This window comes from Macaca nemestrina, chromosome 15 (genome assembly GCF_043159975.1).
Source record: "Macaca nemestrina isolate mMacNem1 chromosome 15, mMacNem.hap1, whole genome shotgun sequence".
NCBI classification, from domain to species: Eukaryota; Metazoa; Chordata; class Mammalia; order Primates; family Cercopithecidae; genus Macaca; species Macaca nemestrina.
Genome location: NC_092139.1, coordinates 96,324,445 through 96,344,109, shown reverse-complemented (window position 1 = coordinate 96,344,109; position 19,665 = coordinate 96,324,445). Strand labels below are relative to the sequence as shown.

The window sequence follows — 19,665 nt, the reverse complement described above, 5'->3', positions numbered from 1 at the left end:
CCTCGAAACTCACCTTTGTTGTTGGACACTTTCTTTTTGAGGTCGTGATGTCTCGGGAGTCGGATGTTGAGGCTCAGCAGTCCCATGGCAGCAGTACCTGTTCACAGCCCCATGGCAGCGTTACCCAGTCCCAGGGTTCCTCCTCACAGTCCCAGGGCATATCCAGCTCCTCTACCAGCACGATGCCAAACTCCAGCCAGTCCTCTCACTCCAGCTCTGGGACACTGAGCTCCTTAGAGACAGTGTCCACTCAGGAACTCTATTCTATTCCTGAGGACCAAGAACCTGAGGACCAAGAACCTGAGGAGCCTGCCCCTGCCCCCTGGGCTCGATTATGGGCCCTTCAGGATGGATTTGCCAATCTTGGTAAGACCCTTTGTTATATAGTATCATGTTTTGTTCAGAAAAACAGTTACAGAAAGTTGTTGTGTTACTGGGTGGAAGGTTCTGATTGTGAGTTGTCCAGGTTTTTGGCACTTTGAACAAATAATTGAACATCATGCACGAACAAGCAATGAAAGCATAGATTTATTGAAGTGGAAGGCAATAGAAGCTAAAGTACATGTCGCAGGATAGGAGCAGGCCTGAGCAAGTGGCTGCAGAGCCCTGGTAGCAAAGTCTTCTGGGGTTCAAGTACCCTCTAGAGGTCTCCCATTGGTTACCTCCTATGTAGATGAAGGGCTGGCTCACAGCCCATTAGAGGCCACAGTGAACTGGACCTCGACCATTCCAAGACTGGTGGGGATTGGCGCCTTATGCAAATGAAAGTCCTAGAATGGACAAATCATAGGCCAGAGTGCAAATTCTTTTTTTTTTTTTTTTTGAGAAATCTCGGCTAGGCTCACTGCAACCTCTGACTCCTGGGTTCAAACGATTCTCCTATCTCAGCTTCCTGAGTAGTTGGGATTACAAATGCATACCACGGCACTTGGCTAATTTTTGTATTTTTAGTAGAGATGGGGTTTCACCATGTTGGCCAGGCTGGTCTTGAACTTCTGACCTCAAGTGATCTGCCTGCCTCGGCCTCCCAAAGTGCTGGGATTACAGGCATGAGCCACCATGCCTGGCTGCTCCAGGAAGTTTGTGTGAATCGGCCTTAGATTCCCTGCCTTCAGACCCTATTTTCCTGCCTTAGTTAGTTGCAGCAGAGTGCTTGAGCCACCTTAGAATGATTCTGGAGTTTGGGCCGGGCGCGGTGGCTCAAGCTTGTAATCCCAGCACTTTGGGAGGCCGAGATGGGCGGATCACGAGGTCAGGAGATCGAGAGACGATCCCGGCTAACACGGTGAAACCCCGTCTCTACTAAAAAATACAAAAAAATAGCCGGGCGAGGTGGCGGGCGCCTGTAGTCCCAGGTGGCGGGCGCCTGTAGTCCCAGCTACTCGGGAGGCTGAGGCAGGAGAATGGCGTAAACCCGGGAGGCGGAGCTTGCAGTGAGCTGAGATCCGGCCACTGCACTCCAGCCTGGGTGACAGAGCAAGACTCCGTCTCAAAAAAAAAAAAAAAAAAAGAATGATTCTGGAGTTTGAAGGTGATAAAAGGTAAAACCAAAGAGGCAGTGTTGGGTGTTGCATTGGCTGTTACCAGCTGTGGATTCCGTTCATTTATTCTTTCAACAAATATTAATTGGATATTTACAATGTGCTGTCCATCCAAGGATCTGAAGGTAGCTTTGGACCCTCTTCCTAGAAAAATGCAGATTCATGCAAACTTGCAAACATTATCCCCTAATCACAAAAGCTTCACCAGTTAACCTCTGCTGTGGTTTGCCACAGCTTCAGAGAATCAGAGCTGTTCAGAATAGAGATGGCTATTTGTTGACTACTTGTTATTTGTTTTTGTCTCAAAATAGTCAACCTTGTGATTTAAATATGTTGACCCTTTCTGACACCTCCTGGTTCCAATAGTAAGTTTCGCTATGCATATGTTTAAAATACACATGTGTGTATTTTAAAATTGCCAGGCGTGGTGGCTTATGCCTGTAATCCCACTACTTTGGGAGGCCAAGGCAGGAGGATCACTTGAGGCCAGGAGTTCAAAACCAGCTTGGGCAACATGGCAAAACCCTGTCTCTACTGAAAATACAAAAATTAGCCAGGTGTGGTGGTGCATGCCTGCAATCCCAGCTACTCAGGAGGATAAGACATGAGAATTGCTTGAACCTGGGAGGCAGAGGTTGCAATGAGCCAGGATTGTGCCACTGCACTCCAGTAAAAAAAAAATAGTGTTTTTTTTTTCTTTTCTCTTACATTACAATGACCTCTTTACTAAACACATTTGAACTTGGCATTAATAGGGTAGAATATATTAATATAAAGAAATGAAGGACTGGTATATCATTTTGTGTTTTGTCACTCACCATCTTTGTTTTATTTCATGTCTAACTTTGATGTCTTGAAAAAAACTGTAAAAAATGGAGAAACAATACACCTGCATTCTACATATACAACTTTAAATTTATAAGTAGACACTCGAAGCTATTTTTTACCCATTTAAAATATATTTTTTCAGGCCAGGCATGGTGGCTCATGACTGTAATCCCAGCACGTTGAGAGACCAAGGTGGGCGGGATCACTTGGGGTCAGGAGTTCAAGACTAGCCTGGCCAACATGGGGAAACCCTGTCTCTATTAAAAATACAAAAATTAGGCCAGGCGTGTTGGCTCACGCCTACAATCCCAGCACTTTGGGAGGCCGAGACGGGCGGATCACCTGCGATGGGGAGTTTGAGACCAGCCTAACTAACATGGAGAAACCCCGTCTCTACTAAAAATACAAAATTAGCCGGGCATGGTGGCGGGCTCCTGTAATCCCAGCTACTCAGGGGGCTGAGGTAGGAGAATTGCTTGAACCCGGGAGGCAGAGGTTGTGGTGAGCTGAGATCGCACCACTGCACTCCAGCCTGGGCAGCAAGAGCGAAACTCTGTCTCAAAAAAAAGAAAGAAAAAAACAATTAGCCGGGCATGGTGGCAGGCACCTGTAATCCCACCTACTCAGGAGTCTGAGACAGGAGAATTGCTTGAACTTGGGAGGTGGAGGTTGTAGTGAGCTGAGATTGTGCCACTGCACTCCAGCCTGGGTGACAGAGCGAGATTCTGTCTCCAAAAAATAAAGAAATAAATAAAATACAATATATTTTTCAGATAGGCCTATAGGTTTAGATGAGTGGGAAACAGAAATGGTGAGAAAGGGCTAAATGGGATACATCACCTTTAAAAGTGAGAAAACAAATAGGCTGGGCGCAGTGGCTCACAACTGTAATCCCAGCTCTTAGGGAGGCAGAAGTGGGAGGATAGCTTGAACCCAGGAGTTTGAGACCTGCTGGGCAATATAGTGAGACCCCATTCTCCACAAAAAGGAAAAACAAAAAAAGACGAGTAAACAAAGAGCCTGATTGGATGACCAGCATAAAGTAGATGCTGAATACATAGAGGCTGTTTATTATTATTATTATTATTATTATTATTATTATTTGAGATGGAGTCTCACTCTGTCACCCAGGCTGGAGTACAGTGGTGCGATCTTGGCTCACTGCAACCTCTGCCTCCTGGGTTCAAGCGATTCTCCTGCCTCAGCCCCCTGAGTAGATGACATTACAGGTGCCCACCACCATGCCCGGCTAAGTTCTGTATTTTTTTAGTAGGGACGGGGTTTCACCATGTTGGCTAGGCTGGTTTCAAACTCCTGACCTCAGGTGATCTGCTCGTCTTGGCCTCCCAAAGTGGTAGGATTACAGGCGCGAGCCACCACGTCTGGCCAAGGCTATTTATTATTATTATTTGTTAATTATTTATACCTATGTTTTCTTCTAAAATTTTATAGTTTTAATTCCTTTTTGCTTGTTTATTTATTTTTTTTGAGACAGGGTCTCGCTGTATTCTAGGCTGGAGTGCAGTGGCGCAATCTCGGCTCACTTCAGCCTCTGCCTCCCAGGCTCAAGCAGTTCTCCCACTTCAGCCTCCTGGATAGCTGGGACCACAGATGTGCACCACCACTCCCAGCTAACTTTTTGTATTCTTGGTGGAGATGGGGTTTCATCATGTTGCACAGTCTGGTCTCAAACTCCTGAGCTTAAGCGATCCATCCATCTCAGCTTCCCAAAGTGTTGGGATTACAGGCATGAGCCACAGTACCTGGCCTAGTTTTAGCTCTTTTGTTTAATTAAGGTCCTTTATTCATTTTGAGTTTTATTTATTTATTTATCTATTGAGACAGAGCCTCGCTCTGTCACCAGGCTGCAGTGCCATGGTGTGATCTCGGCTCACTGCAACCTCCTCCTCCCAGTTTCAAGCGATTCTCCTGCCTCAGCCTCCCAAGTAGGTGGGATTACATGCTTATGCCACCATGCCTGGCTAATTTTTGTATTCTGAGTAGAGATGGGGTTTCACCATGTTGGCCAGGCTGGTCTCGAACTCCTACCCTCAGGTGATCCACCTGCTTCAGCCTCCCAAAGTGCTGGGATTACAGGCGTGAGCCACTGTGGCTGGCCTACTTTTTTATTTTCATTTTTTGTAGAGACAGAGTCTCGCCATGTTACCCAATCTGATCTGAACTCCTGGTGTCAACTGATCCTCCTGCCTCAGCCTCCCAAAGTGCTGGGATAAGAGGTGTGAGGCACCATCCCCGGCCAGTTTTCAGTCTTTTGTCACTAAGTATGATGTTAGCTGTGGGTCTTTCCCTTTTCCTTTCCCCTTTCCCCTTTCTTTTTTCCTTTCCTTTCCTTTCCCCTTTCCCCTTTCCCCTTTCCTTTCCTCTTTTCTTTCCTCTTTCCTTTCCTTTCTTTCTTTCCTTTCCTTTCTTTCTTTCCTTTCCCTTTCCTTTCCGTTCTGTTCTGTTTCGTTCCGTTCCGTTCCTTTTCTCTTTCCCCTTTCCTTTCCTTTCCTCGTTTCTTTCCTTTCCTCTTTCCTCTCTTCTCCTCCTCTCTTCTCTCTCCTCTTTGATATCTGAAGACTAAGCTGTGGATGTTTCATAAAAGTTCTTTCTGGGCCGGGGGCTGTGGCTCGCGCCTGTAATCCAAGCACTTTGGGAGGCCGAGGTGGGCGGATCATGAGGTCAGGAGATCAAGACCATCCTGGCTAACACGGTGAAACCCCATCTCTACTAAAAATACAAAAACAAAACTAGCCGGGCGTGGTGGCAGGAGCCTGTAGTCCCAGCTACTTGTGAGGCTGAGGTGGGAGAATGGGGTGAACCCGGGAAGCGGAGCTTGCAGTGAGCCGAGATCACACCACTGCACTCCAACCTGAGCCACAGAGTGAGACTCTGTCTCAAAAAAAAAGAAAAAAAGAAGTTCTTTCTGGCTGGGTGCTCTGATCCTTTCTCCCTATAATCTCAGTGCTTTGGGAACCTATGGCAGGAGAAGTTCTTGAGGCCAGGAGTTGGAGACTGCAGTGAGCTATGATTGCATGCCACAGAGCAAGACTTTGCCTCCAAATTAAAAATAATAATAATAATAATAAATAAAATAAAAGCTCTTTCTTAGGTGAAGGAATTTCCTCCTATTCCTAGTTTTCTGAGTATTTTTTATTATAAAAGGGGGTTGAATTTTGCCAAAATTTTTTTCTGTCTATTTTCCTGTATTCTATTGTTATTGTGTATTATATTGATTGGTTTTCAGATGTTAAACCAACCAAGCTTTCCTGGGTTAATTCTTACTTGGTCATTTGTAATATTTTTTATGTGTTGCTGAATTTAGTTTGCTACTGTTTTGTTGAGGATTTTTGTATCTATATTTGTAAGCGATATTGGTTTGTGGGTTTACTGTCATGTGTCTGTCTGGTTTTGGTGTGAGGGTATTGCTGGCTTCATAGATGAGTTGACAGTGTTCCCTTCTGTATTTCTTCAAAAAGTTTGAGAATAATTGGTATTAGTTCTTTACATATTTCATAGAATTTAAAATGAAGCCAGCCATGTGTTTCTTTTTTCTTTTTTTTTTTTTCTGAGGCAGGGTCTCACTGTGTTACTCAGGCTGGAGTGTTACTCACAATCACGTTTCACTGCAGCCTTGACCTCCCAGACCCAACTCCTACCTCAGCCTCCCGAGTAGCTGGGACCACAGGCATGTGCCATCATGCGTGGCTAATTTTTTTATTTTGATAGAGATGGGGTCTCCCTATGTTGCTCAAGCTAAAGTGAGGCTATCTGGGACTGCATTTTCTTTGTAGGGGATATTTTGATTACTCATTCAGTCTTTTGTTTTGTTTTGTTTTTTGGAGACAGAGTCTCTGTCACCCAGGCTGGAGTGCAGTGGCACGATCTTGGCTCACTGTAGCCTGTGCCTCCTAGGTTCAAATGATTCTTGTGCCTCAGCCTCCAGAGTAGCTGGGACTACAGGTGTGCACCACCATGCCTGGCTTAATTTTTTTTTTTTTTTTTCATTTGTAGTAGAGCTGGGGTTTTGCCATGTTGCCTAGGCTAGTCTTGATCTCCTGAAGTCAGCCAGTCCACCTGCCTTGACCTCCCAAAGTGCTAGGATTATCATTCAATCTTTTCACTTCTTATGGGTATATTCAGATTGTCTATTTCTTCTTGTGCTAGTTTTGGTAGTTTGTATCTTTCTAGGAGTTTGTCCATTTCACCTATGTCATCTAATATTGTCACACAATTGTTCAGTTATTCTTTTTAAATAATTTTTATTTCTGTCAGATCAGTAGTAATTACCTTTCTCATTCTGATTTTAGCAATTTGAGTCTTGTCTCTTTTTTTCTTGTTTAGTCTGTCTGAGGTTTACCAACTTGCTGATCTTTTTAAGTAACTAAATTTGGATTTGTTAATTTTCTTTTTCTTTCTTTCTAGAGACAGGGTCTCACTCTGTCACCCTGGAGTGAGTGGTGCAGTCACAGTTCACTGCAGCCTTGACTTTCAGGCTCAAGTGAACCTCCTTCCTTGGCCTCCCAAAGTACTGGGATTACAGGCCTGAGCCATTGCGCCCAGCCCATATGTAATTTTGATAGATCTTGCTAAATTGTCCTCCCTAGACAATTATAGACAACGTGAGTATAAATTATATTCCCACTGGCAATGTATGGGCGTACCCACTTTTTCATACCTCCTGCCAGCACAGGGTGATATGAAACTTTTGAATTTTTGCCAATCTAATAGGTAAAACATGAAATCTTAATGTGTTTTTGATTTCTAAATTTTCTTATATTGGGTTAGCTTGGCCACCTTTCATATGTTTGAGCCAGCTGTATTTCTGTTTTTTGTAAGTTATCTTTTCATATCCTTTACCCATTTTTCTACTGGACTGTTTATCTTTTTCGTTGATTTATAGGAACCTAACATTTATTAAGGAAGTTATTCCTTTTCCTGATAGGAGTTGCTAATATTTTCCCTAGTCTGTCTTGCAGTGAACATTTAATTGCCTGCCATGTACAATATCCTAAGTGCTGGAGTTGTACTGTTAAACAAGAGGTCTCCAGCTGCCCTCCTGGAGGTTATGTTCTAATGCAGGGAGGTGGGGAGAAAATATACAAGTAAGCAAGGTAATTTCTAGTCATGGCCCATACTCAAAAAGAAATAAAACGGGATAACATTATGATAACAGATGAGTAATGTTTATATAACAAGCTGAGTGGGAGGCTGGGCGCGGTGGTGCACGCCTGTTATCCCAGCACTTTGGGAGGCCAAGGTAGGCGGATCACAAGGTCAGGAGATCGAGACCATCCTGGCTAACACGGTGAAACCCCTTCTCTACTAAAATTACAAAAAATTAGCTGCGCGTGGTGGCATGCATCTGTAGTCCCAGCTACTCAGGAGGCTGAGGGCAGGAGAATCGCTTGAACCTGGGAGGTGGAGGTTGCAGTGAGCTGAGATGGCGCCACTGCACTCTAGCCTGGGTGATAGAGCAGGATTCCATCTCCAAAAAAAAAAAAAAAAAAAGAAAAAAGAAAAAGCTGAGTGGGAGATGATAGTGGAGTCCAAAAGGCAGATAGTATTGTGTAAATAGTATCTATACAAAAGGCAAGGTGGAATGAGCCATTTGTGTAGTTGGGGAAGAAGTGCTAAGACCGCAAGGCAGATTGAACCCAGCATTCTTGGGGGCAGTGAAAGGAGGCCAGTGGTGCTGGGTGTCATGAGCAAGGGGAGAGGGGTATGAGGTGGGGCTGGAATGGTGGCAGGGGCCAGACCTTGAGCATCTATTAGGCCGTAAGGAAGAGTGCAGATTTTATGCTAAGTGTTGTGGAAAACCTCAGGAAGGTAATAAGCAGGAAGTTACTGTATTGCAAGTAATTTTCCAAGTCATTAAAAATTACTCGAGAACTTTTAATGACTATTTGTTATTTCACAGTTTTATATATATATGTATGTGTATGTGTGTGTGTGTGTATAAGTACATATATTAATAGATTATAATATATTATATATTATTTATTATGTATTATATATTATATGTATATATAATTAACATATTATGTAATATATAAGTTGTATTATGTATAAATATATAATTCTATTTAATGTGACATATATTGTATGTATAATAAATACAAATTATATATAATATATAATAAATATAAAATAAATATATAATATATATTAAATATTTGTTTATTTATGTTTTTGAGACAGGGTCTTGCTCTCTTACCCAGGCTGGAGTGCAGTGGCAGGATCACAGCCCTTTGTAGCATCTCTTGCTCAAGTGATCCTCCTGCTTCAGCCTCCTGAGTAGCCGGACTACAGGCATGCACCACCACATCTGGGTGATTTTTTTTTTTTTTTTTTTTGAGACGGAGTCTCGCTTTGTTGTCCAGGCTGGAGTGCAGTGGCGCAATCTCAGCTCACTGCAACCTCTACCTCCCGGGTTCAAGCAGTTCTCTGCCTCAGCTTCCCGAGTAGCTGGCACCTACCACCATGCCCAGCTACTTTGGGTATTTTTAGTGGAAACAGGGTTTAGTAGAAACAGGGTTTCACCATCTTAGCCAGGCCGGTCTTCAACTCCTGACCTCATGATCCACTCGTCATGGCCTCCTGAAGTGCTGGGATTACAGGCGTGAGCCACCACACCCGGCCAAGTTTTTTTTTTGAAACAACGTCTCACTCTCGCCCAGGCTAGTGTGCAGTGGCGCAATCTCAGCTCACTGCAGCCTCGACCTCCTGGGCTCAAGCGATCCTCCCGCCTCAGCCTCCTGAGTAGCTGAGACCACCATACCCTACTGATTTTTTATTTTTTGTACAGATAGGGTTTCACCGTGTTGCCCAGACTAATTTTTAAATTCTTGGTAGAGATGGGTGCCCGCTATGTTGCCCAGGCTGGTCATGAGCTCCTGGGGTCAAGTGATCCTCCTGCCTTAGCCTCCCAAAGGGCTGAGATTACAGGTGTGAGCCACTGCGCCTGGCCATGTGATTATAGATAAACTGCCATTTGTTAAACTCGTTGTAAATGTTGTTTTTTCTCTCCTGATTTTTAATCTTATAAAATCTTGATAAGCAGACTGATAATTCTGATTGCCTTCTTAGGCTATTTTCCTACAATTAGCATTTATGAGCAATTTTTAAACGTTTGATATATGAAATTCAACAGCTGTCTGCTGCATGCTTTTGTATTACAGAATGTGTGAATGACAACTACTGGTTTGGGAGGGACAAAAGCTGTGAATATTGCTTTGATGAACCACTGCTGAAAAGAACAGATAAATACCGGACATATAGCAAGAAACACTTTCGGATTTTCAGGGTAGGTAACAAATACCCACGTATCTAGGAGAGCTGGTAATCTAGTCATTGTTTTTAGGTATTTTCCCACTATAAATCTCTGCTGTTCAAAGTTTGAAATAAAATGTTCTCTGTTTTAGGAAGTGGGTCCTAAAAACTCTTACATTGCATACATAGAAGATCACAGTGGCAATGGAACCTTTGTAAATACAGAGCTTGTAGGGAAAGGAAAACGCCGTCCTTTGAATAACAATTCTGAAATTGCACTTTCACTAAGCAGAAATAAAGGTAATATTATTATCTTATGGTTACTGGATTTTTTTTTTTCCACTCCCTCATAGGAGGAAAATCTGTCCTGTCCTTACAGAGTATGGTTTAAGTGAGTAAAGATGAGTAAGTTGCCAGGTGCAGTGGCTCACACCTGTAATCCCAGCACTTTGGGAGGCCGAGGCGGATGGATCACCTGAGGTCAGGAGTTCGAGACCAGCCTGACCCACATGGAGAAACCCTGTCTCTACTAAAAGTACAAAATAAGCTGGGCATGGTGGCACATGCCTGTAATCCCAGCTACTCAGGAGGCTGAGGAAGGAGAATCGCTTGAACCCAGGAGGCGGAGGTTGCGGTGAGCCGAGATCGCGCCATTGCACTCCAGCCTGGGCAACAGGAGTGAAACTCTGTCTCAGAAAAAAAGATGAGTAAGTTAGCATTCAAGATTCAACTTTGCCGTCCTAGTTGCATTGTTAAATTTTGAAAAAGTTCCATCCAGACAGATTTTTAAGGTTTTAAGGTTTAATTGGTTTTATATAATGCCATATACTGTGTTTTTTTTTAAATTTATTTTTATTTTTTTATTTTTTATTTTTAATACGGGGTCTTGCTCTGTCACCTGGGCTGGAGTGCAGTGGCGCAATCTCGGTTCACCGCAGCCTCCGCCTCCCAGTTTCAAGTGATTCTCCTTGCCTCAGCCTCCCAAGTAGCTGGGATTACAGGCACCCGCCACCACGCCCAGCTAATTTTTTTGTATTTTTAGTAGAGATGGGGTTTCACTATGTTGGCCAGGCTGGTCTCGAACTCCTGACCTCGTGATCTGCCTGCGTCAGCCTCCCAAATTGCTGGGATTACAGGCGTGAGGCCCCACTTGGCCCATATACTGTTAATTGAATTATCATGGTGATTAAAATAAGTTATAGTTCATTGATTGATTCAGTTTATACCACATCAGTCTTAGATATCTATGAATTGTTGTTTCAGGCCATTAATTCATTTTTCCTTCCTCTTCACCTCATTCTTTCCTTTCTTCATTTTTTCCATTCATTTTTTTCTTTCTTTCTTTTTTGAGACATGGTCTCACTCTGTCACTCAGGCTGGAGTTCAGTGGCACTGCAACCTCTGCCTCCCAGGCTCAAGTGATCCTCCCATCTCAGCCTCCTGAGTAGCTGTGACCACAGACACATGCCATCACGCCTGGCTAATTTTTTGTATTTTTGGTACAGATGGAGTTTCACTATGTTGGCCAGACTGGTCTTAGACTCCTGAGCTCAAGCAATCTGCCTGCCTTGGCCTCCCAAAGTGCTGAGATTACAGGTGTGAGCCACCACGTCTAGCCCCATTCCTTTATTTCTGTATACATTTATTGAGTTCCTTTTATATACCAGGCGTTAGGATATGGGTGCTTCTGTAAGAGAGTCACTTTAGAGCATCTACCTTTGTAAATACTACATGGTTATCCTGTGTAAGTGGAGATGTTTATTAGCATCATCATATAAGCATCCAGTTCTTTTTTTTATTTGAGACGGAGTCCCGCTCTGTCGCCCAGGCTGGAGTGCAGTGGCGTGGTCTCGGATCACTGCAAGCTCTGCCTCCTGGATTCACGCCATTCTCCTGCCTCAGCCTCCCGAGTAGCTGGGACTACAGGCGCCCGCCACCATGCCTGGCTAATTTTTTGTATTTTTAGTAGAGATGGGGTTTCACCGTGTTAGCCAGGATAGTCTCAATCTCCTGACCTCGTGATCCGCCCACCTCGGCCTCCCAAAGTGCTGAGATTACAGGCGTGAGCCACCGCGCCCGGCAAAGCATCCATTTCTAAAACTAAGGAAATAAAATCTGAAATGAACAATTGTTTTTCAGGGTAATATCTAGAAGGGTACCTGACAAAAACAACCATAGAGTTAAAAGTAGCTCAAGGTGATTAGACAAGAGGAATACTATTTTTCTTTAGTTAAAGAAACCATAGAGCTTCCCAAACTTATCTGAGAGTCGAATGACTTGGAGGGTGTCTATGTGTGTGCAAGACATTTTGAAAATAAGGGTTCCTACAAGTACTCTTCTCTAGATTCTGGTAGGCATTTAAAAAATCATGCCTCTAGGGGCTGTGGCATGAGCCTGTAGTCCCTGCTACTCAGAAAGGTGAGGCTAGAGGATCCCTTGAGCCCAGGATTTTAAGGCTACAGTGAGCTATGATGGTGCCTGTGAATAGCCACTGCCCTCCAGCCCGGGCAACATGGTGAGACCCCGTCTAACCAAATGAAATAAAATCATGCCTAAGGGATTTTCATGCAGTCAGTCTTCAGTCTGGTATCTTGGAACTATGTCTATATTGGGCGTCCTGAAGTACATTTTATGATTAACTTAGTTTTCCCTGTTTCCGACTATTTTGTTTTCTCTGTGATAGTTATAGTCAGGGCAGCTGCTTTGGGTTTTGCTGTTTATGAGTGTGTAGGGGAGGTGCAACTGGGTGCTGAAATTTGGACTGTCCTATACTTGACAACCTGTGTACCACCTTTTTCTCATTGGTCTGCCCAAAGGGCACTTTTCTTCCTCTTTTTAAAAAATTAAATAAACCTTTAAACATTTATTTAATAGATAAAAATTATAGGTTGGCATGGTAGCTCATGCCTGTAATCTCAGCACTTTGGGAGGCCAACACAGGAAAGTTGCTTGAGCCCAGGAATTCAAGACCAGCTTGGGCAACATAGTGAGACCCCATCTCTACCAAACATAAAAAAATTAGCTGGGCATGCTGGTGTGTTCCTATAGTCCCAACTACTTGGGAGTCTGAGGTGGGAGGATTGCTTGAGCCTGGGAGGTCGAGGCTACAGTGAGTCATGATTGCACCACTGCATTGTAGCCCGGGCAACAGAGTGAGAAGGTGTCTCAAAAATACATAGATATTTATCATGTGCAACATGTTTTGAAATATGTATATATTGTAGAATGGCTAATTTGAGCTAACTAACATGCATTACCTCACTTACTTATCTTTCTTTTTTTTTTTTTTTTTGAGACGGAGTCTCTCTCTGTCGCCCAGGCTGGAGTGCAGTGGTGCGACCTCGGCTCACTGAAAGCTCTGCCTCCTGGGTTCATACCATTCTCCTGCCTCAGCCTCCCGAGTAGCTGGGACTACAGGCGCCTGCCACCACGCCCGGCTAATTTTTTTTTTTTTTTTGTATTTTTAGTAGGGATGGGGTTTCACCATGTTAGCCAGGATGATCTTGAGCTCCTGACCTTGTGATCTGCCTGCCTCGGCCTCCCAAAGTGCTGGGATTACAGGTGTGAGCCACCATGCTCCGCCATCTTTTTTTTTTTTTTTTTTTTTAATAGAGAAAATACTTAAAATCTACTCTCTCAACTGATTTTCAAAAATACGGCCAGTATGGTGATACTTATGGCCTGATTTTCATTGGGATATTTACTTGCCTAGATCATTTTTTCTAGACTCAGACTGATTGATTTCTTTTTTTTTTTTTTTTTTTTTTTTTTTTTTGAGATGGAGTCTCGCTCTGTCGCCCAGGCTGGAGTGCAGTGGCCAGATCTCAGCTCACTGCAATCTCCGCCTCCCGGCTTCCCGCCATTCTCCTGCCTCAGCCTCCCGAGTAGCTGGGACTACAGGCGCCTGCCACCTCGCCTGGCTAGTTTTTTGTATTTTTTAGTAGAGACGGGGTTTCACCGTGTTAGCCAGGATGGTCTCAATCTCCTGACCTCGTGATCCGCCCGTCTCGGCCTCCCAAAGTGCTGGGATTACAGGCTTGAGCCACTGTGCCCGGCCTGATTGATTGCTTTTTGATTCTGGACCTGTTGTAAATCTGCATGGGCATTTTATATTGGTGTAATTGATTAAATATTCTGAGGTCAAGGAATGTAAATAATGTTGTGTTATGGATTTTTTGCACTAGTTTTAGAGTGATGCTTATAGTTCCATTGAAGCATAAAATTTGACTATCATTTATTTCTCAAGGGCTTTATAATATGTATTAGCCTACTGAACTAATTTCCTTAATGTTACATGTTAAATGTAATTAAAAACAATTTTAATATTCCATATGACTAATACATTTTAGAATCAGTTATCTCCTCTTGTAAATAAATTAATGAAACCTATTTCTACTCTTTTTTTCCTTAGTTTTTGTCTTTTTTGATCTGACTGTAGATGATCAGTCAGTTTATCCTAAGGCATTAAGAGATGAATACATCATGTCAAAAACTCTTGGAAGGTAAATTATTTTCTTATATAACTGCGCTTAATTTTTTCCCTATACATTTGTGATTGGTAGTTTCTAATTTCTGATTTTATAACACTTATTATGTATTGATAACATTTATATGGTATCTATTTGTGTATTATTTTTTATTTATATTTTTGTGAGTTATTTCACACGTCATTTTAATTTATTTTTATTTTATTTCTTTGTGAGACAGAGTGTTGCTCTGTTACCCAGGCTAGAGTGTAGTGGCACGATCAGAGCTCACTGTGGCCTTGATCTCCCAGATCAAGGGAATCAGGCATGCAGTACCATGCACAGCTAATGCGTGTTGTTTTTTTTTTTAGAGTTGGAGTTGCGCTGTGTTGCCAGCTCTGGTCTTGAACTCCTGGGCTCAAGTCATTCTCCTGCCTTAGTCTCCCAAAGTGCTGAGATTAGTGGCACGAGCCACCATGCCTAGCCAAGTATTTCTTTTTTTATTTCCTTTGTGTGTGTGTGTGTGTGTGTGTGTGTGTGTGTGTGAGAGAGAGAGGGAGAGAGAGACAGAGAGACAGAGAGAGACAGAGTCTTGCTCTGTTGCCCAGGCTGGAGTGCAGTGGTACAATCTTGGCTCACTGCAACCTCCACTTCCCAGGCTCAACTGATCCTCCCACCTTAGCCTCCCAAGTAGCTGGGACTATAGGCTCGCACCACCATGCCTGGCTAATTTTTGTATTTTGTGTAGAGTTGGGGTCTTGCCATGTTGCCCAGGCTGGTCTTGAACTTCTGAGCTCAAGCAACCCACCCACCTTGGCTTCCCAAAGTGCTAGGATTACAGGCATGAGCCACTGCGCCCGGCCGTGTGTATAGTATTTCACTGTGTATATATACACAACATTTACTTTGTCCATTCATTCATTGATGGACACTTAGGTCGCTTCCCTATCTTGGCTATTGTGAATATTGCTGAATTGAACATAGGAGTGCAGATATCTCTTCAACATACTGATTTAATTTTTTTTTTATATATATCCAGAAGTGGGATTGCTAGATCATATGGTAATTATAATTTTAGCTTTTTGAGGAACCTTTATACTAGTTTCTGAAATGACTGTACTACTTTACATTCCCACCAACAGCGTACCAAGGTTCTCTTTTCTTCACATCCTCTCCAATACTTGTTATTATTCATCTTTTTGATAATTGTCATTCTAACAGGCTTCAGGTAATATGTCATTGTGGTTTTACTTTGCATTTCCTTGATGGCTAGAGATGTTGAGCATTTTTCATACATCATAATAGGTATATTTTTGATGTGTTTGATAATTATTAATTGAAATTAACTCTTTTGCCTCATGAATTTTATTGGTGATAATTATTTTAAATTTATTTTTATTTTATTTCCTTGTGAGACAGTGTGTTGCTCTGTTACCCAGGTTGGAGTGTAGTAGCATGATCAGAGCTCACTGTAGGGGCCTGAGACAGGGTTTCACCATATTGGCCAGGCTTGTCTCAAACTCCTGACTTATGATCTGCCTACCTTGGCCTCCTGGAGTGCAGTAGTGTTACCACAGCTTATGGCAGCCTTGATTTCTCAGGTTCAAGCAATCCTCCCACCTCAGCCTCCCGAGTAGTTGGGACTACAGGGATGTGCCACCACATCCAGCTAATTTTTACTTTTTTTTTTTGAGATGGAGTTTTGTTCTTGTTGCCCAGGTTGGAGTGCAATGGTGTGGTCTCAGCTCACTGCAACCTCCGCCTCCTGGCTTCAAGTGATTCTCCTGCCTCAGCCTCCCAGGTAGCTGGGATTGCAGGTGCCCACCACCACACCTGGCTAATTTTTTTGTATTTTTAGTAGAGACGGGGTTTCACCATATTGGCCTGGCTGGTCTTGAACTCCTGACCTCAGGTGATCTGCCTACCTCGGCCTCCCAGAGTGCTGGGATCACAGGCGTGAGCCAACACGCCTGGGCCTAATTTTTATTTTTTTTATTGTAGAGATGAGTCTTGTTATGTTGCCTAGGCTTGTCTCGAACTCCTGGGCTCAAGTTATGTTCCTGCCTCAGCCTCTCAAAGTGTTGGGATTATAGGTATGAACCACTGTGTTTGGCCAAGACATTTTTATATTAATTCATTAAGTAAACTTACTACATGTTAAGATGGGTAACATTTATTTTTTTCTTCTTGAGACGGAGTCTCGCTCTGTCACCCAGGCTGGAGTCCGGTGGCTCAATCTCGGCTCACTGCAACCTCCGCCTTCCAGGTTCAAGCGATTCTTCTGCCTCAGCCACCCAAGTAGCTGGTACTACAGGCCTGTGCCACCACACCCAGCTAATTTTTTGTATTTTTAGTAGAGATGGGGTTTTACTGTGTTAGCCAGGATGGTCTCGATCTCCTGATCTCATGATCTGCCTGCGTCAGCCCCCCAAAGTGCTGGGATTACAGGCGTGAGCCACTGCACCTGGCCTGAGTAATATTTTTTTATGAAAAATAATTATTAAAAAGATTAGTGAGAAGAGAGGAACTATTCGACATTTTTCCAAATTTTTTTGACATCTGGCTTAGTTAGAAGATGGCTAGATTCTGATATTTGCTTCCTCATTCAGTCTGTTATGTTGTCACATGCCACGTAGCCTCTGGAAAACTCCATATGTATGAGCTAATGAGAATGGAAAACACAAATAATGTCTTAGTATTATTCTGAACATAGTTGTGGCTTTGTGGATGCCCTGCAAGGCCTTGGGGTCCTCTTGGGGAGATCCAGTCATACTTTGAGAACCATTTCTTTAGGAAAGTATCAGGATACTGTTACCACATTACAAAATGCTCCTCAACCCCCTTCCCTTCTCACAAAGGTCTTTCTACTGATATTTTTGGAAACACAGAAGTAGAAAGTACATAAAAGGAAATAATCCTCCATATTCCTGCAACATAGTCAAGCACAGTATCCTCTTTATTATATGGGCGAAATTTTAGTTTACTGATACTGAATTCAGTAACTGATTGTGTTTCCATATTTGCACTGGTTGCTTGAAATCTCACTGTCAAACCTTTTCTTTTCTTTTCTTTTTTTTTTTACTGAGACTAAGTCTCGCTCTGTCGCCCGGGCTGAAGTACAGTGGCGAGATCTCGGCTGACTGCAACTTCTGCCTCATGGGTTCAAGCAATTCTCTGCCACAGCCTCCCGAGTAGCTGGGATTACAAGTGCCCACCACCACACCCGGCTAATTTTTGTATTTTTAGCGGAGATGGGGTTTCACCCTCTTGGCCGACTGGCCAAGAGGGTGAAACCCCATCTCCGCTAAAAATACAAAAATTAGCCGGGTGTGGTGGAGCATGCCTATAATCCCAGCTACGTGGGAGGATGAGGCAGGAGAATAGCTTGAACCTAGGAGGGGGAGGTTGTAGTGAGCCGAGATCGCGTCACTGTACTCCACCCTTGACAACAGAGTGACAATGTCTCAAAAAAAAAAAAAAGTATGAGGCTGAGTATGGTGGCTCATGCCTGTAACCCCAACACTTTGGGAAGCTGAGGCAGGCTTCAGTTTAGGAGTTCGAGACCAGCCTGGGCAGCGGGGTGAAATCCTGTCTCTAGAAAAAAATAGAAAAAGTTAGCTGAGCATGGTGGGCTGCACCTGTAGTCCCAGCTACTTGGAAGGTGGAAGTGGGAGGATTACTTGAGCCCAGGAGGTGGAGGCTACAGTGAGCTGTGATCATGCCACTGTATTCCAGTCTGGACGATAGAGTGAGACCATATCTCAGAAGGGGGAAAAGTAAAAGAAGAAATGTATGGAACTCGATGTTTTCCTAAGGGAGGATTTAATATGAATTCTCTAACTTGTAGCAAATGACAGAAACTCAACTCAAATGAGTCAGGTAAGATAAAAAATTTACTGGCTTTTGTAACTGGGAAATAGAGAGCCAGGCTGGGCGCAGTGGCTCATGCCTGTAATCCCAGTACTTTGGGAGGCCGAGGCAGGCAGATCACTTGAGGTTAGGAGTTTGAGACCAGCCTGGCTGACATGGTAAAACGCCGTCTCTACTAAAAATATAAAAATTAACTGGGTGTGGTGGCATATGCCTGTAGTTACAGCTACTTGGGAGGTTTAGGCAGGAGAATCGCTTGAACCCAGGAGGCGGAGGTTGCAGTGAGCTGAGATGGCATCACTGCACTCCCGTCTGGGTGACAGAGCAAGACTCTGTCTCAAAAAAAGGGGAAAAAAAAAAAAAAAGAAACAGGCAAATCCTTACTTCAGGCATGGCTGGATCTAGGAGGTCTTTAGGCTTTTACTTCATGGTCTTTGAGTTCTGATGGTCTGGTTGACTGCATCTGAGAGCTCTCACAGCGTCACTAGGGCTCTAGCTCCATCTCTTGATTCGGCTGTTTGTTGCCTTCCTATAGAATTGTTCTATGTGGCAGGAAAAATGGCTACCAGGAAGTGCAGATTGATATTTTCTTTGTCTAGAAACTACAGCAGAGAGAACTCTCTCTCCCAATGTCAGCATTTGATTTCAAGGGCAACTCTGGCTGTATGTGTGAATGAATGACAGGGTGTTGCTTTGTTTCTCAGGCTGGAGTGCAGTGGCATGAATGATCACGGCTCACTGTTCCAGCTCAGTTTTAGTTATGTAGCTATCGTGTGTTTCTAGGAGTAGGGATTGTGCCACAGTAGACCCCCAGCTAGAGCTGCATGAACTCAGGGAGGAATTCCCGGGCAAAGAGTGACTGTTTCCAGGAGAAGGGAAATTGGAAAGTGCTTTGAGCTGATTTAAAAAAGAACAGTTGTGTGGACCCTTACCTCATACCATACATAAGAATTAATTCAAAGTGGAACCAAGAATGAAATATAAGAGGTAAAACTTTACAACTCTGGGAAGAAAACATAGGAACAACTCTTCATGACCTTGTATTTGGCAGTGGTTTCTTAAATAAGACACAAAAGCACAGCAACAAAAGAAAAAATAGATAAATTAGACTTAAACAAAATTAAAAACTTTTGTGTCTCAAAAGATACCTATCAAGAGAGTGAAAACACAACCAACAGAATGATAAAATATTTGCAAGCCCTATATCTGATAAGGGCTTATGTCCACAATAGATAAAGACATCTTAGAATTCTACAATAAAAAAACAAACAACCTGCCATTTAAAAATGGGCAAAGGCACTGCACTCCAGCCTGGGTGACAGAGTGAGATCCTGTCTCTAAAAACAAAACAAAAAAAATGGGCAAAGGGCTTGAATAGACATTTCTCTCAAGAAGACATACAATGGTCAAAAAGCACATCAAAAGATGCTGAATATCATTAGTATTAGGGAAATACAAATCAAAACCACAATGAGATACTACTTCACAGCTACCTTCTAGGGACCATAATAAGGAAACAGAAAATAGTAACTGTTGGTGAGGATGTGGAGAAATTGGAACCCCTGTGCACTGATAATGGGAATGTAAAATGGTGTAGCCGCTGTGGAAAATAGTTTGGTGATTTCTTAAAAAGGTAAACATCCGAGCTCTATGAGGCATAAATAACAACAACAACAACAGAAAAAGGT

The 19,665-nt window shown here is 43.2% G+C and overlaps 1 protein-coding gene across 5 annotated transcripts in view; it reads left to right on the top strand.

Moving 5' to 3' along the window:
• LOC105487285 (checkpoint kinase 2) overlaps positions 1 to 19,665 on the top strand; it is a 53,734-nt gene that overhangs the window by 7,112 nt on the left and 26,957 nt on the right. For all 5 annotated transcript variants that reach the window (XR_011614039.1, XM_011750736.2, XM_071080330.1 and 2 more), the window contains exons 2-5: positions 42 to 366; positions 9,551 to 9,675; positions 9,794 to 9,941; positions 14,053 to 14,143. Coding sequence is in view for 4 of the 5 variants with exons in the window: in XM_011750736.2 (XP_011749038.1) it covers positions 48 to 366; positions 9,551 to 9,675; positions 9,794 to 9,941; positions 14,053 to 14,143 (683 nt within the window). In the remaining variant the exon portion in view is untranslated. The remainder of the gene's footprint in view (positions 1 to 41; positions 367 to 9,550; positions 9,676 to 9,793; positions 9,942 to 14,052; positions 14,144 to 19,665) is intronic.